A 21,846-nucleotide genomic window follows, 5' to 3' on the forward strand; every position below is an offset into this window, starting at 1 on the left:
GATGGGAACTGTGATATCAGTTGGGGCATCAGAAGCAGAGAGCTTCACTGTGCAATGCTTCAGCTCCAGCCCTCAGCTCCAAGATACATGAAATCCCACAGGAAAAGGCCTCAGAAGAAAGAGGAACCCTGTGACAACTGGAACCAGCTGCATTTTAGTTGGCAGAGGTGCATTTAAAATGAAAGCAACTGGCAGAATTCTGACACATCCTTACCCCAGTAAAAAACTGGGAATAGAGAGGATGCACAAACACCAAACATACAGTGGGTATACAGACATCAGAATGCTGAAGTGTAAGCCTGAATAAAAATGATTTTCTGAAAATGACACCATGCACCCATCCTTTCCCCCCCCTCACATTTCCTGTAAACCACTTTACAGGACACTCAGCGCTTTAAGACTCACAGATGCACACTAAACCGGAACTTTTTCATTTAGCTAATTAATGCAAACTTTGGGTTTCTTATTTTAAGCTGTATGTCTCTGAAGAGATATTAATCAGAAAAGCAACTTGATTGAAGTTTACAACTGACTCTACTCCCTTCTGTATTCCCAGGGTGGCTGGTACCACTTGCTGTGTTTTTTCCTCAGCTCTTTTTATTTCATTCATACAAGTTTTTTTCTTGCCATTTCTTCTTTCATGGGCTCTCACTGACACACCATAACAAGAACTTGAACATACATGCTTTGGACTGTCCTCACATCCATGCCGTACCCTCAAAGAATGGGGGATACCACCAAACTCCAAGTTTTGCTATTAGTTTCACCCAGACCACTCAGCTGTCACTCAGGTAATAGAAGAAACCTTACTTGAGCCTCAGAAGTGGCAGGGATTTTTCTTTTTTTTTTTTTCCTTTTTAAGAGGAAACAAAAGCAAACCTTTCAGATCTATACTGTTCAGCTCTTCTTAACAAGAACATGTGAGCATGCTTTTGCCGTGAGGCCACAGACTAACAGCTGCAGCCACCTCATTTCGGGTGTTACACCGAACTGCCCACAAAATGCCTGAGGAGTAAAATCTCCTCTCATTATTGCCCTGAAATAAACTACTTATGGTGATTATTTTGTCTGCTGACTGGGTAACAGTAATAATCGCTTAATCTGCTTAACACCTTAGCTTTCACTTTAACAGCCTTGACAAATCTTGAAGAGCTAAAAAGGTTAGAACTAATCAGCGTTCTGTTCTAATAGGAACACTTACTGGTTCCTACTCAAAGCCATAATATCTCTTGCTTATAGGAAAACAGTAACTTAAAGGAGAAGCTCTGCACTCATGTCCTTCACTGTATTTTAAATAGCTTTCCTAACGGCAACCACGACAGAATGAAGTGATAACATGGTGCCTAGTTCCCTTTATTCATGTAGGCTTTTCTTATAATCCTGTGCAAAACTGAAAAAACTGAACTGCCTTTTCATACATGTATAGCCAAGGGGTACATACAACCTTAACGCTCTTCTTTGCTACACTTACAACTCCAGCTCTTGCAGTTGTTTCCATTGGGTTTAACCTTACTGCCAAGACACCAGCTTCAGACAGGCCCCGGCTCATGGCATTAACTGCTGCTTCCTGCTTCCCTCCACCACAGCAGGGCCATCACTCTAAAAATGGATGAATATTTCCCACCCACATATGAGCCATATGTATGCACCGGAACATTCACGCTCTTTAAATGTCTTATTTTATCATGCTTACAACCTAAACACATTTTTGTTGCTAAGAGACCACCCCCTCAAAACAGCAGAAACTTGAGCACAGCCTTGACATGTCTGCTCAGCTAACATTAATGAATTCACTGCCACTGATTTACGGGAATCCAGAGCGAGCTGTCATGCACACTGAAGTGGCAGGGAAGGATTTTGATTATCATTTGTCTACTGTTAAGCTGAACGGCCTTCTGAGTCATCCTCAGATCTCACCCAAAACATTTTCATCAATATGGCATTACATGCCTCCTAATGTCAGACCTAACACAATAGACCACACAGGGTAGTTAAGTGCCTAATTAATCCAGACATCCCACCACTGTAGTTTATATTTGTGTATATGTACAAGTCACATAAAACAGTCTTCTGGATGAATCATCAAATCACTGGTGATTTTGTGCACAAACTCAAATACCAAGGCTTTCTCGCAAGCAGGACATACAAAGGAATACACTTGCCAACACAGATATCGAGATGAGGTACAGCTTTAGGAATACTTGCTTCTTAATGCCTTCTAAGCTACATTAAAACAAACCCATACATGTGCACAATACATTTTGTTACCATACCTTGATCTAGATGTTTATCTCCTGCTCTAGGCTCTTCCAGTCTACAGTTGCCACTTTCGATGTTTAGGGTGAGTTCTGAGAGATTTGTACTTATCTCTGTATCATCAAAATCCATATGGCTTGAAAAGGCATCACCACCAAGGAGTGGGTCTATCACCAGTGGAGAGCAAGGTGGGGATGGAGAAGAGAGAGATGACCTTGGAGATAGTGATGTCATGGATTTTGGAGTACCAGACAGTGATCTCAAAGCCTGTATGCGACTGGTGGCATCTGTTTTGTGAGTTTTTGCTACTTCATTTTCATGAATAGTGGTGATACAGCCTGATGGCCGAAACCCAGTGGCTCCTTCCAAGAGTAAGTCAAGCTTGTTTTGATAGTCTGAGTCCAGCTGCTCCAACTGCTCCATGTGCTCACAGTAGAGGTCAGTGAAGCTGGCAGAGGTGGATGAATCCTGGCTGGAGGTGGCAAGAGATCCTCTGCTCGATGCAAGAGAGCCAGGGCTGCTACTCGAGGAGAGGGAAAGCATGCTGGCAGAGAGACTGAAGGAGACAAGTCAGAAAAAAGTTATACTGCATTTCTTGATTTCTGAAATAGACACTAAAATATCACCAAGTCTCCAAGCGCAGACAGTGCATTTTGCTTTGTCAGCTCAGGCCATACGCATTAGCTCCGCCTACCCCAGTCTAGAACCACAGTCTACCCAGTGGAAGTTAGGCCACTTTTTAATAAAAATAGAGTTCATACACATTTTTGAACTCACCATTACCATTCTCCTAAGAACTCCTGTTCAGCCAAAGCAATACTAAAACAGTTTCAAAGCAATCAGAAATTAGTGACAACATTCTCCTCCCATTTCTGTTTGGAAAAATCTGTGGTAGCTGTTAATCTCCAAAGACGACCACGAAAATAAATAAATAAATAAATAAATAAAAAGCAAGGTCATGCAAGCAGATCAAGTTATTGCATCCGTCTGTCCATACAGAAGAAAGTTTCCATTCACCTCAATCTTGGCACTCAGCTCAAAAGGACAATAACAACTGCCTGGAACTTGTCCTCTGACATGCGGCCCACAGCACGCAGCAATTTCTAGAGCACTGGAAGGATTGACCTACATGAAAGGCTGCTACCTGGACTCCAAGGCCATACGAACAAAGGTAAGAGTTGGGGCTGAACTATGAAATTAGTCCTCACTATTTTTCCCTAGAGACCTAATTTCAAAATATAACTAACAGTAAAATTAGTTTTGAGCAAGTGCTTTGGTCTCTGGTACTGACTATGTATACCATCCTTAGGAATTCCATTTCAATCAATTCTGCTGCTTCAGATAATAAATACCTTGCTTACTGCTGACTGTTTAAGGACCTCTTAATCGTTACTTTAGATATGGATTAGCTATTAAAAAAAACCTCTGTATACGTACAAGTGGCTTAGGCTTAAGTTGTCTCACGGAAAAACAGTGAGGATGTTAATAAGCCTAATAATCCATTATTTATAGGAACAAGCTAGAAGCTTTATCATAATATTATGCCTACGACCTTACAAGAAAAAGAATCCAGTATAATTTTGGCACAGAATGTCTTCCTTTGTACAACGTGTGTACTGCACCACGTTTGTTAAAAAAACCTTTGGGTGAAACAATTGAGATGAGATAAACATTTCGGCATTTTAGCAATATATGTAAATCTGCTAAGGGCTACTGAATCTAGAGCTCCTCAGTACTTTTCTGCAAAAATGGAGTGTGTTTTTTTTGGTTTGTTTTTGTTCTAAATTAACCTTGCCCTCATTAACCAACTGGGCTCAACTTCACTTTGCGCATACCTGTGAATGGCAGACATTTTGTATTATAGGGTTAATAGCAAAGGCTTATTCTTATGAAGGAGCATGCCAAGAACACTGAGAACATAGTTAGGAAAAAATTAGTTTCACATGCTTCTTGGTCACCTCAAAAGATCCCTGATCAGCTAGAAGAAACCAAAATGATGCAGCTCCACTGCACAAGAACATCACAGATAGCTATTCTCCATGGTGGCTTATTTACAAATCAGTCTTGCACTATGATTTTTTTCCAGTCTTTTCGGTATCATCTTCATAACATGAAACAGAATCCAAGTGGAACAGAAGCTACAAACAGAATAAATTCAGTACAAATAGGGAAAACCTCAGCCAAAGAAAAACCCCACCGAACACTCTTTCTAAACAAAAGGCTAAAGATATAGTTGGCACTGATGAAGATTTGACTTAACGGCTTACAGGCATGCATTTGTCTCTGAAAAGAGTAATTCCATTGCTTCCAAAAACTACAACCTGAATAAGCAGACTACATTAAGATTACAGAAATATTTCTGTATACCACATTAACCACAGCAGATTTGGGGATTACACAATACATTGCCTATGTAACAAGCAACAGCATACTTGCAATCATAACACAATAACACGTGCTTACATTTCTCAGATACATTCCACTTGCAGTGTTGATATTAAGCTGTCCTTAACATACGTACTAATAAAATAGTTCAAAAAATTTGCCAGAAAAATCACTCCTAGCCATGGTGACCTAAGTGTCCCATGTCAGAAATAAAAGGGATCACTGGAACTCAATTTGTTGTCAGAAGCACCATCACAAAGACACTTATTCCATTCTAAGTGCCCATCTAAACTGAGTGGGACACATAATCTTCAGGGTTCTTCTTTCCATTGACTACATGGGAATCCTAGGCATCTTAAGCAACTACTTACTGCAAGTAAAAGGTCTCTTAGATCACTCAGCTGGGAGATGAAGTTGTTAGCAGAGAAGGGGCAGTTACACCACGTGCAGTTAAAGAACCTACAACTTCTGTGAAAGGTTACATACCTCTTCAGCTGGGTGTGCAACATCGCAACCAGTCGTGTTGTTTCTTCCAGTTCTCGGACTAGCTGATTTCTTTTGCTATTCAACTTCAGTCTAAGAAGAAACAAAAAAGATGGTCTAAAGCAGCATTTACAATTTTAAATGAAGAGTGAAATCCAGTGAAATTCTACTAAAGTTAACGACCGTGTACAATATAAAGCAGGACAGAATTCAGTTAAGACGTGCAGGTGCTTACCAATTTCCAAACGCTTAGGATGAAGAACTCAATCCTGAAAACATTCACAACAACAGAAAATTATGCAGCATAATATGAAAGTTAATGTTTCTTAGGATCAGGCCTCACAAGAAGTCTAACAGATTTTGCTTGCCGTATGATACTGTGTTCTTAGAGATATTGTGCTAATAAAGAAGTGCTTTCACTGGCTTTCAGTGAGGCTTATGTGATTCAGTTATTAGCCATCTCATTATGACTTTACATGAATTAAGGGAATTTAAGAACATCTCAGTTTTATTTCACACCTGGATTGTTTGAGGCACAGTGTGCACTTTGGTGCTTGTTCTCTAATTTAACAGGCCTTCAGGCACGAAATCCTTCCCAAGAAACAACTTATTTCGTCAGCACACTTGAACAGAACCATGTTCCTAAAAATCACAAATGAAAGCGTTCATCTTACAGCAACGCAGAAAAACATTTGGTCAACCATTGATTTTTCAGGCTGGTGAAAATCCTGGAGCTGAGACTCCTAGAATTTTTCCAGTATGATAAAACCATAAAAAGACTATGTAGAAAATTTGTGTAGTCTAGATACTGAGCATGTAGAGGAAATGAAAATAGAGACAGACAAATGAATGCAATACTCTTATTCCATATAAATTGAAGAGACTACAACTAAAAATAGCATTGCCATAGGCACCCACATTAATACATCTGGACTATAAAGCAGCTGTAGGCAGCACCTAATGCAGTATTCATCCTCAGCGTACATCCCTACTGCAACACTAGCAAAATTGGGGAGAATAGCTCTTATTTCTTTCAGCTAGTTCAGATTCACAGGACGATCCATCTAACTCTTGAAGTCCTGTGAAGTACCAGTTCCCACAGAAATCCCATACAAGGGTGCTCAGAACAAACTGAGTTTTTTTTAGATTTTGAACTTCTTTCTGTTGACATTTGCAAGCTCCAGAGAGCAAAGCAACTGCAGCAGCTGCTGTGAGGAGCTGGCTGAATACAGGAACAGCATAGTAAATTATCATTATACAAAGCTATTTAGAGTATTTCTTACTTTTTCCATATAGGATCAATTTGGAGGAAGGTGCCCAAGCAAGGCCTCCCCACTGGGGGACTAACAACTGCAGTCAATTTCTTTTGAAAGTTGATTTCAGAAATGGCCTTATTCAAGTCTGAGAGCACAGTGCTATTAGTAGCCAGCCAGGAGGTACTGCTGTTTGTTCCCGATTATCACCATCCAACGATGCAAGCTCTGTCCTACACCCAGCAACCTACCTCTCAGTTAGAGCTTTGCTTTGAGTGTCTCTAGCAGCCTGAAGATCTTCCTCTAAGCGCTTCCTCTCCGTCTCCAGTCTCTCTACCTCTCCTCGAGTCCATTTTCTGGGGCTAATAAATCGCATTTCTTTTAAGAGCTCCTCCTTTTCATTAATTAATATTAGCCGATCCCGCTCAGAATCCAGCACACCAGGCCAGGCCTCACTGTCAAGCTTTGCCAGTTGGATTTTCAGGTTTCCTATTCTGCAGACAAAAAGTAAATAAATAAATAAAGCATTTATTCCAGGAGTGTCTGAGCTACTGCTCCATGGATGCACAAAGATGCACCCTGACCAACTACATCTTCCATAACAAGAAAGAATGAGCTCAGGGACAACTAATCTCACCTTTATGCCCTCTTTAGGGATGTGTTGCCAAATGTGGCTCTGCCAGGAAGCTGATATGCAGAGCGGGATTTTAACTCACATTTACTTCCAACGGTAAGCCAAGGCCCTAGCTAACTAGAGGTTTCCATCAGTGAGGGAATAGCATTTAAAATTCCAAATCTAAAAAAATAAAAGCTGTCAGATACGCTTTAGAGGTGTTTCACACATCTTCATGCCCTCACAGTGCTTAGTGTGGACAGTATCATGCAGTAAGTACCCGATCTTTACTTGGTTTTATTATAGAGAATTCTACTCTCCCCACACAGAATTCAGGCAAGTTGGTAAATATCACCGGTTACTCAAGAGTTTAGAAACAAATTCTGTTTTTACAATGCTGAAGTTAATCACGTGCATTTACTACCTCAAGAATACAACCACTTATTTGCATGAACACTGAAGTGCATTTTGATATAACGTGTCATTCCAGATTTCAGGAAGAAGTCAACTGCAACACAGACCTGTCTGTCAAAGCTGCTGTTAAGTTCCAGAAGAGGATAGCAGAGCTCACAGTAGCTGTGGCAGCAGCTCACCACAACTATCTGCCCACTCCCTATTTCCCAAATATCTTAGTTGCTCTAACAATGACCTGCTTTGCAATGCAACAGAGGCAAGCCAAAAAAAAACAACCTGTGTGAGTCTGGGATCTGATAGAGTTACTGAACTTAAATTGGGCACAACAAATAGTTGTGGTTACTAATCTGGATGATTCTTTCCAGAATCTGCTTTATGCTACAGAAGTGCACAGGGTAGTTCCATAACCTAACAAACTCATAGTGAAGTGATTTGAGTAATAACACGCAGATCTGGGCAGCAGCAGCTATACAACAGCTGAACAACAGCCTTAAGGAGTAAAGCTCCACATGCCAAGAGGAACTTAAGACCCACAACAACCCGTAAAATCAAGGTGCAAAAATCAGGCTTGCCCAGACTGATCTGCCTCATCCATTACAGGAGACGAGATAGATTGCCTTTTTGAAGAGAAGTCTCATTTTTCTGTCAAGCCATTTCCCACAGCAGGTTGCTTATTCCAATTAAATGTCCATAATTGTTAGATATTCAACTCAACTATTTTCAGGCTTTCTTAGGAGCTATTCCATTTTTGAGTGCCTGATTAAGTGTAATACTGTACTCCAATGAAGAATTAACAATGGCATTAATTCATAATCCGAGAATTCCTCTGTGCATTTTGAAGGGATATGAATTTAAGAGGATTGGCTGGCATTAATCTGATCACTTCTGGCATACATTTGCATGGCTATGGCTTTTCCACTGGAATTTGTTCTCTGCACTTCCACGTCTAGCAGTTCTGTTACACTAACCCCAGCTTTCACCCTGCTCTGCATATGCTCACTTTTCCTCCTTGTCAGTTTTCTAGTCCAATAAGACAGCATCATTACAAAAAAAATGCTTTGCAGACTGACATTTGACTGAAAACTCCACCCTTCAGCATCCCCTGACTGAGTCTGGAGTATGTAAGTGATATGCCATGCTGGCTTTGTGCTGCAAGGAAATCAGCAGTACTGGGCTGAAGTCAGTACACAATTTTTCTGTGTGGCTACTAGTGTAAAGAACAAGAATAAAACTTGAGTTATTAAATGATTTATTCATCGGCATATCAAGTGCTTTTCATTTTTCCCTTTGGGAAAGCTGGTATTTTTATGTGATATAGGCACAACACGTAACGTTTTCAGTCTTTCTGGAGACCACATAAAGCACTAGTATCTCCAGAGATGTGGATGTTAATATGCACATCCCCAGATCAGTTCTTCAGAAAAATTCACGTGGAAGGTGCACTCCAAAAAACTGATCAGTGAAATACCCACACCATTGTTCCAGTGCTTCATGTGACATTAAAATATTCCAGCTTAGGAGAATACAGAACATACTTTTTGAAGTCCAGAGTTATCAACAATCACACAGCACCCAAACTGGATTTTTAGCTGCTGAAGGAATTAAAGCAGTGCATGGAGAACAACTGATACATGACTGTGTTAATATATTATGTCTGAAACTGCACAGACTCTGATGGCGCCTATCCTTCCGGCACTGCTGCAGTAGTAGCTCCTAATGGAGATGCAGCACTAACATATATTTCGACATAAGTCTATTATTAGTTTCCAAAGCAATTAGCCTAGAAGTTTATCACTGCAGTCGTCCCTAGTTCCTTCTGTGCATGTTTGACATGATCTACTTTAGGGCTCTCATTGTTTCACTAAGCCACGAAAGAAAAGGACTTTGTGGTAGATGAGAGAACACGCAATTGCATTCTAATTGCTCTGCCTGGAAAAGTTCAAAATACTCCCTTACATCCTGTGGCATTAGTCTGGTCCACAGTAGTGTAAAAGGCATCTACTACTGTCACTTTTCGAAATCATCAGGACCTTGTAAAGTCTAGTAGCTCTAACCTACCTGATATGACATCACCTTGATCTGAAAGCCCTAATTGTTTCTTTTCCAGATAAAGCAGAGCTAACAGGACAGAGGTGTTCCTACCATTTTGTCTCCCTTCATAAAATCTGTATGAGCAAACTGCTCTCTCCTTCATTTCTTGAAACATTTTAATATTCCATTTTGGAGATAGGAGATGCTAACACATCGTAAAGAGTAATCTTCATAGCAGCAGAAGATTCCTTGTTAGTCACTATATCCACAGCGTTGTTTCATCTTAAAACCAGTTATGGTGTTTCTTTCTGCAGCTCCTAATGAAGACTGCCAAACCCACGGTGCTCTGACAGATGGAGATCTTTTCATTTCAGCATTAATTATTCATTCCCTTTCAGATCAATCTTTCCTCAATGCTTTTTTTTTAACTATGAAAAAAATCTATAAATTATCTAAGAGACATGAGGTATTAAACCTTTAAATGCAGTGCTGTTGTACACGCTTATTCTTTATTTCAAATGAAGCATTAGCCTGCCTTTACAATGTCATCTCTTTGTAAAGAGTATATTCATTTCCTCTTCATTTTACTCACTAGCCTGTATCTTCTCCAAGGGGCAAAAGTAAGAGTGCTCCATCTCAATCTGAAGATGTAAAGACTGTAAATTAAACTGCAGTCCTGAGAAGAGCCTAAAAGTAAGTAATTTTAAACACAAACATTCTGTTACATCCGGACGACTAGTAGTTTTATTATTACTATTGTTTTAAATCACAGAATGATTTTAATCTTATGGTAGGTGTTTATCTTGGTTTGGCAAAACAGTCGGTTCTGACACACTTTCTCTATCTAAAAAAAATAGAAGTTTCAGCTCCTGTCAGCAGAGGATGGTCACACACATTCTTTGACAACTACCACAGGTGCAGATCAAAATGCATGGTGCTGAGAAACATGCATGCCAGTATACTAAGATGAGAACACTGCAAATACCCTCAGCCTTAAGCCTTATATCTGAACACCAACCAGAGAAAAAATTTCTTCTCCTTGCAAATATCCCAAGTACTGATTGTTCCACACACGTGAAGTTTGCTATTCTGGAATAGGCAAGTCCCTTCAGAGTAGTTAACATCGAAAACACTACTGCTGATGGCTACACCTCTCAACAAGGACTAGCCCAGCCAAAGTCCACAGAAATAATATTGCTTCATGTTTTTTCATTTAAGCGTGGTATCGACCCATAAAAATACAGGGACCTCCTAAAAAGCTGAATGAGCTCGTCTCTACTAAAATAAGATACAGTCTAATTTTGGCAGAAGTTTTCTAAGTATACACAATTTTAAAAAGTCTATTCTTCATTCATCTCAGATCAGAAAACAACAGAAAGCTTACATTTTTACAGATAAGCAGACAAGCACTCAAATTGTAGTCAATCAACCACGTCTTGGTATGCAAGGTGTGAACGCAATATTCATTTCTTCTTATCTGACCTGAAGCCATGCAAACATTCATTACATTTTGAATAAGGAGATGCCTTTCAGTACAGCCTCCTTATTTGGAATGGGGAAGCACTGGCAATGGGCAACAAAGCCACTTATGTCCCCACAGGTGTGGCTAGACTGAGTTCTTGATGTATTAGTCACTCCTTAGTAATTTCTGGGATGGATATTTCTTTCTTAACCAATAATGTTAGCCCAAGAAGACTTGTTGCCTCCCTGGCTCAAAGATCAGTGTATTTATTTAGACTGAAACCCAGAGATACTGCTAAGTGACATCTTTCCTAGTGAAATACAACTTCAAAACAAGCTGAATGACATTCAAAGGTAAAACAGACCATAGAATTACCTTCTCTTTGCTTCTTCATATCGAAGGCGCAATCTTACTTTCTCAGCCAACTGGTTATTGCTGCTGGTAATAAACTAAGACCAAACAAAATCAGTAACTTAGTAACTACTCCTATTTTGACATTTTCTAATGACATTGCTGATGCTGCACGTTACACTTTCTCTTATCAAACTAATTCATCTAGTTATATCAGTCACAGAATGGGAAAATATTTTCCACAAGACTCAGAAGCTCTTTTACCTCACTCACCACAGTGGAGTTCCCACTGCATGCATCTCAGGCTTCTATTTTCACGCACATACAAGCAGTTTTGAAATCTTAAAGTGCTGTGACACATTTGGTTTTGGATGAAGTCTTACTTTAGCTGTTAAGTCTTGGAAACAGGTGATGTCTTACCATGGCCAAATCTGAAGACCTTTAACCACATGTGAGGCCCTGATTGAAAACAGTCACAAACATTTAAGTAATGGCTCACAAGAGAGGCTTCTGTGATGTCTGGCATAACACACAGTGCATCCAAAGCACTGCTCAAATCCTTGTGAGGCTGGCACAAGCCTGCCAATTATGATCTTGTTGCACAAGGGGGACTGAAGGCTTATGCAGCACTTGCTGCATCAAAATATCAGCACTTATGTTACCATTCTTACTCGTTAACATTCACAAGCTGAAAGCAAAATGCATTCTCTTAAGGGAAGAGTTCTCATCAGAGTTTAGTCCACACATAGCTATGGAATGTTTCTTGTCTAGTAGCATATCACTTACGAAGAGCTTTGGGAATATTCATGCTTCATGAAGCTACACATACAAAGTAAAACTTTCTTTCCTTTTATTCCCACGTAGGTTGTTCTAATAGACACAGAGAACAGGAAAAGAGGAGGCTGCCTTTAGAGATGCATTAACACTGCATTGTGAAAATGAAGGTCACACGGAAGTTTAAACCAGGACATCATTATTTCATAGATACTTGGCCATGCTTGAAACCTTGTATTATGGCAGTACTGCTCTAGTTCAGAGGAATGCTTCCACATGCACTTGGTTTCTCACTTGATACTTACATTTCCTGAAACATCCGTCTGGGAGCTGACATCCAGATACTGCCTGGGTAACGAAGGGCTTGAGCTTTCTAAGGACACACTGCTGGCCCACAGGTCTGACTGTGATCCTCTGTCATTCACGAAGCTGTCTTTTAACCTGGCTAAACTCTGAAACCATAAAAATTCATCACAGGAGCTCACTTTCACTCAAAATACCTTGGCAGCTATACATCTTGGCTGAATGATTTAAGATCTGACTTTGATTTAAGGTGATTTAAGATCTGACTGTTTGCATACAGTCAGACCCTGCAAACATGATGCCAGACATCACTGGACTGCACCTTCTATAGCATGAGGCCACTGTGCCTCTGAGCACAGAGAACATTAGCACACTCATGCCCACATGTTCTCTGCTGGGAGCCTGCTGGAGGAAACAGACCACTGTTTTTTCAAGGCTTCTGCATATCTGCCCTTTGACATCAGTACAGACAAGTACACTGGTTCATTCTTGATCAAGAAACCATGAGTCAACAGCCCATCTCTAATCAAGTACTCACTACTGTCAGTCATGTTATTTTGTACTTATTTCCAGAATCTGAAGGTTAAGGTCACAATCCAGCTGCCATAAAGAACTTCTTTAGATCAATAAAAACTAAATGACATGTCTGATAACTGAAATAATTAAAGTTAAATTTAAGTAATTTAATAGGGCCAAAATACTATGAAAGCTCTTTCAGTACCTGAATGAGGTCTTGCTTTTCCTTCTCCCCTGATGTGATGGCCTTCTTGAGCGCTTTCATTTCACTTAAAATGGCTTGTGCTTCATCAAGTTTGTAGCCACCTTGAGTATCAGACATTTTCATGTCAATACTGCGTAGAAATTTGAGAAAACATACAGTAAGCTAACATTTTAAATTAACTGCATTATATAAATCACCCTAGACGCATACATCTTGAGAATCTTTTTAAGAAGACACACTAAGTATGACAAAGACAAGCAGTGATGACTGACATTCTTTGTTCCTTTTAAGCTACTTCACTCAGAAGTACATTAAACATCACAACCTTGATTTTAGCCACACAATTGCTTTGACACTTCAGGGAGGGAAAAGACAAAAGGAAAAAAAAACAAAAACAGTGTTTAGACAGACTGCTATTAATTACCTCGTTTCTAAACCAGATAAGTTAACGGTATGCTAACTATATTATTTTAAGGCATAGACCTCGCACACTGATATATTTAAAGGTACAAGCTCATCACAGGCCACTTCATCCTTCCCTCTTCTTAAAGGACTATTTACTGAAGTTGGCACTTGACAAAAAACTATAGGGTACTAAATCAGTGACATTACTTAAAAAAATGCCATCTGTGTATTCACAGAGAGATAAGTACCTGAAGCTTATTCCCAGCCCATTTTTTTCTATTCTATCTATTCATCTTTTTCTATCTTTTTCTATTACAACAATAGGCTGTACTGTAAACATATTGACAAATATTGAGTACAATAGAATGAACCAAGATACTATCATTAAGTGTAAAAGTAATTTCCCCATGAAGTCAGTTCTGATCTAGCTAATCACAAACAGGCACAGAATTGCAGGAACTAACCCCATGGCTTTGAGTCACATGTGCCTAAAGGTCTCAGCCACAACATTTTTCAGCTATGTTCTTCAGGCAGCTATTTGTAAATGTAGAAGGGGATGTACTACAAGCCAGAAGTGTTATCAAAAGTAAGACCTTCAGATCCAACTTACTTCTTCAGCGTTTGAAATCCATGCTCTTTGTACTGGATTTCTTGCTTCATGTGAGCTACCTCTCTCTTTAGTTTATTGACCTGTAGGAAGTTACATGTTTAGAACAACACCTCACCATGAGGTATTTAGGCACAGAAGTATCCATTCAATTCAATTTTTATTTTTATTTTTTTAAAGGTAGACAGTATTATCTAGACAAATTTTGCAGATAATCACTCCATCAGCAACTAACAGCTGACTGCATCTCCTTTGGGACATTATCAGTATCTAGGGATTTATCCAACACCCAGATGCCACATCATTTAATCAGGGGCTCAAGAGAAGCTCCAACCTCATAAGCAGAAAAGGTGAGGAAAAAAAAATATCAAAAGTCAGGAAGGAAACACACGCTGATTTTACTCACTGATGTTTAAAACCTTTCCAGTCATTAAAAAACGTTAAGTATCAGGACCGGAGTTACACTGCAATGATACAAACCATCCTCCAAGATATCAAATTAAAAGGCCTCGCTGCACGAGTAACACAGCAGGCCGATAACACATATTGTAAATCCTCTGACCCTACAGCTTGTTTTATATTCCTCCACAGAGGCCAGACTGACCTACTTTACTTCAGTCCTTTCTTCTTCCCAAACCAAGCTCTGCATGAGAGAGCACACTGCCACTGCTAACAATCTGCACTGAGCTCTCAACAAAACAGCTGCCATTCTCTGGAGAGAGCTTGTAGCTCTCTGGTGCTGCAGCACACTGAGTAGAGAGCATGCAGTTAAATAGAGCAAAATGTACTATCAGCATACAAGGAAGTCTAAAGTCTGTTAGGAAAACAATTGTTTCAGTCTAAGCCGGTAACATTTGAGAATTCTGATAATTTATCTCCTAGATAACGAATGGCAAATTGGCTCTTTCAACTGCTTTTGAGTCACCTTTCAATGTTTTTTATGAGGCTTGGAAATATTTGAAGTTTGTTTGTGGCAAGTGAAAGTCCACTTGCACTTCTTACCCTGGATTTCGTAGTAGCAATCTCGGCTTTGAGGATCTCTGGGTCATACTTGGAACTTGACGATGAGCCAGACAGCACTAGAGCAAAACAAACACTAAATTTAGCAGCTTTACCACCCTCCCCTACTCTTCTATCAGTCCCACACTATGAATCAAGTTTACTAGAATCTCTCTTCTCACCTCTCACATTTCCAGAAGCATTTAGCATAACCAAAGAGAAATAGTGCATAAGGATTTTTTTACACTTTCTTGTTGTATAAATGATCCCTGAATATTCAGAAACAAAGGAAAGCGAAGAACAAGAAAGGTGATGCCAGCCTTCTCAAAGGCCTGAGGACATAACCAATCATCCAATGTGTCGCACTGGATTAAATCACTGCCCCATGAAGAGCAGAACTCTCAGCAGCAGTTAAACCCTTATGCTTCAGAAAGTACAGAAGCTCCCCAATGTGCAATGTTGTTAGAAGTAGCTGTAGGCAAGGGAGTTACTTTGATCCTTGCAGTCATCAGTTTATGCCATACAAAACACGGGAAAACATTCCTAGTTCTTTGGTTGTATTTTAACAAATAGCACCACAACAATGCAATTCAAGTTCATAACTTATTGCTTTAACACACCGGTACTTACGTGCAGACCAAAAAAGACCAAAAACTTTACTTCAGAGATGACAGGACCCTATTCAAATGTTAAGAGTGCTTCAATGACACGGCTACTTAAATACTTCCTGACATCAGGCACAAGATTCACCACCTTTAATGTATAACCCAGAGAGTGAAAAGACAGCAGGGCAGGGTAGGGGGCTGGTTCTTTGATGTGGCTGCCGAGAACAAAGTTTACAATAGTAAGGATTATGAAAAAAAACATTCCTTGCAGGAAATACATTCTCCTCTGGACATTTTCCAGTTCCTAACCAGTAACAGCAAGCAGAATCTTGGCCTTCAATAAACTTCTCTGCACCCTTTTTTTTTAAAGCAGTAGGCATTGATGGTTCCTGCTGTGATAGAGAATACAGAGTAGAAAGCAGCGTTCTTCATACAGAGATATTCCACCAGTGCTTTCTTTCACTTCACATATTACACAGACTCTTGAGCTCCCTGAGATAGTCACTAACCTACCTGGGATGTTAAACTCCAAAGAGGCCTGAGAGAGCTACTCAAGAGTAGTCTTCTGGCCTTGTTTCTGTACTTTGGACAGGCGAACCAAGGAACACAACATGGAATCTCATTTTATCCTCTCCCTGCATTTGTTGAAGGCCATGCTTAAAGTCTGTACACCACATCCAGTCACCAGGAAAAACACAGTAATAATGCTCATAATACTGTTCTTTAGCAAACAGGTGTTAAACAAGTATCGCTCAGTTTGTCTCAAAAGAAAACACACAAGTAACTTGACACAGCACAACATACCAAAGGGCTTTATTAGGGAACCAGCTTCAAGCATTTCACTCTCCTAGTGAGATCTGACTGAGAAAATCACTTAATACTCACAGCTGGTCTGAGAGCCCAGTTTGTGCTCCCAAACATCATGCAGCTGCCGGTATTCTTGCTGGGCCAATTCAAGCCTCTGCTGTTTCACTTGATAGATCTCCTTCTGTGCAGCAATTGCCTCTTGGGCTAGGACAAGATAGTCCTTCAGCATATGCTCCTGCTCCCGCCGCCATTGCACACGAGGATCTTCTATCTGTGTGGTTTCTTAAAGCAAAAGCAGAAGGAGACAAGATTAATGAAAAAAGAGGCTTGTGTGGCTGCTTGGACAAGATCCACCACCTATGGCAATGTTTTAAAAATGCTTGTGCCCCTTCTCCCAGCAAAAAAAATTGTAGTAAGGACATTAATGTTTTCTTTTTGTCCCCTTAGGAAGTGATCATTGATTCACAATGCACCGTGATGATCTCTGCTATTCTGACTTCTTGTAATGAATAATACAAGCTGAAACCAACATGCAACTCACCACCACCTCTGCTGTAGATGGCAACGTGTTTCAGCCTCTTGAAACACCCATGCAAGCATATGCCCACACAAGCACTAGAACACTGACATTGAGTGCAAGGCTTATCTTTATTGTACCTGGTTTATAACATTCCTAATGAAATAGCTCTGCTATTTCACTGACTCTACCTGTCTTGTTTGGCTGCAAAGTGGCTGTTATTAGCAAGAGGAAAGAAAGCCTTCACACTCGCATTCTATAGGTAAGTACAAACAAAGAATTCCTAAGTCACAGAACACGTGTGAAAGTGCCTCAGACTGCATTATATAAACAGCATCTCAGGAGGGGAGTAAACGTTTCCCTCACTGAAAGAAAGCACAGCAGTAAATCACTGCAGAATATACGAGGTAGAGTTTAAGATAAATATTTTTTTGGTAACACAGGCAATGCAATCATGGATAGCTACATCACCTTCATCTCCACTACCCCAAAACAACCAACACATTACCTTTAAGATTTTTAATCAATGAAGAATCATAAGGGTACAGACGTGTAGCTTAACCCTAATACCAATACAGCAAATTTGGTATTTGCTCCTATTGTGAAGAAGTGCCCCAAATATTTTCCATTTCTCTTTCAAGGTAATTACATGTTCCTGCTTGGTATAGGTTCCAATGTTCATGTGACTAAACGCTATAAGCTGTCTGAACTACAGTGCATGAATAAGCATACCTAGTTACCACACCATGAATAATGAATGAATAGCTGCCTGAAACTATCAGAGGGAATCTAATCTGCATATCTTAAGAGCCTCTTTAAATATGTAGTAAGAGCAGCCATGCTGGAAGGTAGGAGCAACTCTTCAGAGAGTCAGACATAAGACTAACACTGCAATTTGCAGGACTTAGGCAAGACAACATTTTGACAATAACCCTAGAAGCAGAAATCAAAATAAAGAATTCCACGCAAAGGATGGACACGCAATCACATTTTCACAAGCTTGTCCATGGAGGGGAAACTTAACAGGACATTTCAAGAACATGGCACATCAAGTTACACAGCACGATCTAGCCTTCTCTCCATAGTTAAGCAGGACGTGAAGCCTGCTGCAAGTTACCCAGAGGTGCCTGGATACCCCAGTCCTGATGGGCAGCTTCCCCAGACCAGACTGCATCAATGATCATCAGGAACCACAAGGCAGGACTCTTTTTTTGAAGCTTAACAAATATGTTGGCAAAGTACCCATGAGTCTTGAAACCTCATTCAGGACGCACGATCCTGAGTCTACCTGTACCTGTGGCTTCTTTAAGCTTGATAATGTCCAGTTTTTCCCTTGAACTAGCAGCCTGTTCTGCCTGTAATTACAAGGTCAGTGGAAGTTGCTGTAGGGAAATCCCTCCATTTTAAGCCACCAGGATGGAGACTGCGCAAGTCTGCTGCCTCATCCTGAACTCCTCCACTACAGGAGCTGAGATGCAATCCAGGCACCATTAAACCAATGCAAGAGAAAACCAGAACCAGCTTTTCAAAAAAACAATCTAATAGAAACACAAAGACACTCAGAACAACTGCGTGAAATTTTGAAAACCAATACAGCTGCCTCATTTCAAAAATACCAAGTAAAACTTATGTGAAAAAACCTAACAATTCAGCGTTATGTACTTCGACAAGGAAGCCGAGGAGAAGTTTGCCCTCACAGACCTGCTGCAACTAAAACCCCTTCACCTCTGCTCTCCAAGTGGGATCCTGAATCTCTTAGAAAGCCAGGAGCTTAACACAGTACATGGTGCAGCCTGTCTGATACAAAGACCGCATGGACACACAAAAATAAGTACAGTACTGTTCATCACTACAGCAAGGGCAGGGAGCAGTGAAGAAAACTCTACCTTGTCTGGAGCTATGTGCTACACATCTATGTGTGCTTCTTCTAGACCTTACTCCTAAGCTGATATTGCCACAGCTCTCTGCTCACATGCAATAATGTTTATGCAACTCCACGATGAGCCATCCAAGAGAACGCGCTGCCCAAAGGCACGTACCACCTGACAAAGCAAATGCTTGGCAGCCAGCTCAGAGAGGAGGGAAGCACTTTTAAGTCCTGAAATGGCTTTATTTCCACTTTTCCAAATATTTACCTCTTCCTTCTTAATAATCACTAAATGTATCCCTCGATGGTAGCATCAAGATTTGTGATTCTGTATTTGAAAAGCCATCTATGAGCATGGTGGCTAAGAGCTCCCAGCTTGCTCTTAGCTAACAAAAAATGCAAAATACAGTTGTAAGTCAGATGCAAGAGCTTCAGAAGTAAAGGTTATTATATCGTTGGATGTCTTGTGAGTTTTTAATTTAGTATTGCCTTGTCATAGATAAGTCTTCATATTTGAAGAATGTAATCTCACTATGCTTGTATCTGCAACTAGAAAGAATCTTTTCTTTGGACATATCAATTCCAAAGTTCTATGAGAATCTGAGATACCTAAGGCTATGCACCAATACTGTCTTAGAAATATTCTGAGTACTCAATTTAATTATATTTATTTTGCCTCCAAGAGAAGGTTAGGAGTCTTCTCCATTTCACTTTAAAGGGTTCCTACCTTTCAATTTAAACTTAGGTCTGTCCTTAAGCTTGTTTCTGCTAATTAGGCTCAAATACATCAGGTCTGCAGCAAGAAGCAATGTGCCTCCATCCCCTGCTGCTCCTTCCTGCACAGGGAATGCCTTAGAGAAGAATAAGGTTTTGGACACTCTCCAGAGACTATTTCACACAAACCACAAAGATGAGCCTCTTGATTAGCTGAAAGTAAGAGAATATGGTTTGCTTTATCATGATTTGGATTAGAGCTGGCTTCAGAAATAAAGTAATGATTTTGTTTCTCTTCTTTTTAACCTTTTAAATGAAGTTCTAGTTCAAGTACTGCAGCCTCTGGCATCTTAGAGAAGCGGAACTTTAACAGCAACTGCTGTTAAGCAGGTGCCAGCATCACTTGAAGCTGTAACTGCACACCCTTGAAGCTTGTGATTTCGAGAGGCATGGATCAGGGATAACTATCCTGGATGGTCCACAGAGAACTCAAACCTGCAGCCAAATCTTTATGCATTCACGGTGAAGTCAACTCAAATACACAAAATAGATCTTACTCTGTTTGTCCTAACTACATACTGAAGTTTGTTACCTGCAAGATTCAAGAGGTCCAGCAGGTATTTAAAAGCATGTAGATATTGTGCTACTGGGATGACCTAAGTTGCAAATAAAAATATTTGTACCACCATCAGATCTGCAGATGCTTAATCTTTGTATTGCAGATGGCAGTTAGTGCTTTTTGAGAATACACTTTTTCCATCTTACATTTTTAATACTCCGAAGTTGGTATAACCTGGAATATACTGTCTCAAGCAAGATGGAAATACGGCCTCTAAGAAAGGAAGGGAGAGTATAAAAATAGCTAAGACACAAGGTGGACCTCCATAATTTTAGTTAAAAGATCTTGCAACTCGCTTAAAAAACCTGAAGTTCTCAGTTGAAGTCACAGAAGCAGATTTCTATTTTTAAACATTTTAAATGTCAAGATACTTTTTTTTTTTTTTTTTTAAGAAGATTCTCTTCCCATTAGTTACAATCATCTACTTCTGAAAGGGACTGCACAGGGCTCTGCTGTGAACTGCTGGACTGCAATCACAGCCCTTCTCTAAAGGGAGCAAAAGTCACTGATGTATTTTGGTTACGACTTTTTCAGGGCATTTGTTCTGGCACAACACATTTCTTAACAACATCTGTAACGACACAATCAAGTTCTGAGTTTTCTTGCATGTAATTTCAATGAGCTGCAAAGCATAACGTTTTCGGTCTATCAAGCAATCTAACAAAGGCAGTTAAGTAGTGGCTTAGTTTGACCATACAGAATAAGATGTCACGAGCTTGAATTTAACTCTTTTCTTACCCACACACAATTCAGGATACCTCAAGTTTGAGAATTTCCTCCCTAGTAAAAGGGATGTGAACTCTAGTAGCTCAGAGAAAGCACCACTGACCATACCAGCAGTCATTCAGTTTATCCCTGCCAGGGAAATCACCACAGGACCTTTGCACTGCCTCTGATGGTCTTGTCACAAAGACAAATTCCAAGGTAAGAACAAACTCCAGATCACTGCTGCCTAGTCAGACTCTTCAGTACAGCCAAATCTTAGAGAGGTGTGTCCACATTATCAGCTTGAACATAACTGTTGATCTGAAGACTACAAACAAAAAGGTCTCAAATCCTTGTTTTAGAGGGGGAAGAGTAGCTCCCAATATACAGAAGGGCAAGCAATTCTGTGGTTTTCCATTCAGTGCATTTTAAAGGTACAAAATAATGACTTTGCAAAGTACAATAACATGTCACTTACTGGTGTTGTGGTCTATGTAATAAACTCCAACCTGAGGGTCATACGCTTCTTCCCATCCTAATGGCAATTCATCACTAATGCAGTCTGCAAACGTTAGTGGTTTAGTATACCTGAAATGCAAAATATTTAGGATTAAAAGAAGAACACCCCCACATGTCAATTCCAAATAACAGAGAAGAAACCAAGTCCCTGTTTGGTATAAAACACTGAAGAAGCTGAAAACCATTTTAAAGCTTCTGCTCTTACTTAATAACATTCCCCAAACTCTACCCTTTCTTCATCTGAAGTTACAGCAAGATGAATTCACTGTGACAGAACTCCCAAGCCTTGCCTGGCTCAGGCAGTGCTATTCAAAGGAACACGAAGAACTTTGCCAGAAACAATCCCAGTCTCTTCACTGAAAGAGCAAGATTGTTTGCAGGCAAGTCCTGTATCCAAATAAGTAGTCAAGAAGAGAAGAAACAAGATGAGAAATAT

The 21,846-nt window shown here is 40.0% G+C and overlaps 1 protein-coding gene across 7 annotated transcripts in view; it reads right to left on the minus strand.

Annotated features, from left to right (window-relative positions):
* The window catches only part of WWC1 (WW and C2 domain containing 1), a 64,972-nt gene that overhangs the window by 14,325 nt on the left and 28,801 nt on the right, over positions 1-21,846 (minus strand). For 6 of the 7 annotated variants that reach the window (XM_040646883.2, NM_001277150.2, XM_040646882.2 and 3 more), the window contains exons 2-11: positions 21,370-21,479; positions 16,548-16,751; positions 15,061-15,137; positions 14,062-14,141; positions 13,047-13,176; positions 12,328-12,474; positions 11,273-11,346; positions 6,629-6,871; positions 5,128-5,217; positions 2,274-2,812 (exon numbers count right to left, since the gene is read on the minus strand). In XM_040646883.2, coding sequence (XP_040502817.1) covers positions 2,274-2,812; positions 5,128-5,217; positions 6,629-6,871; positions 11,273-11,346; positions 12,328-12,474; positions 13,047-13,176; positions 14,062-14,141; positions 15,061-15,137; positions 16,548-16,698 — 1,531 coding nt within the window. In that variant the 5' untranslated portion in view covers positions 16,699-16,751; positions 21,370-21,479. Of the gene's footprint in view, positions 1-2,273; positions 2,813-5,127; positions 5,218-6,628; positions 6,872-11,272; positions 11,347-12,327; positions 12,475-13,046; positions 13,177-14,061; positions 14,142-15,060; positions 15,138-16,547; positions 16,752-21,369; positions 21,480-21,615; positions 21,653-21,846 lie in introns of those variants that run through there. The other variant, XM_046900334.1, reaches the window with a different exon arrangement.

The sequence above is a fragment of the Gallus gallus genome, chromosome 13 (assembly GCF_016699485.2).
Source record: "Gallus gallus isolate bGalGal1 chromosome 13, bGalGal1.mat.broiler.GRCg7b, whole genome shotgun sequence".
NCBI classification, from domain to species: domain Eukaryota; kingdom Metazoa; phylum Chordata; class Aves; order Galliformes; family Phasianidae; genus Gallus; species Gallus gallus.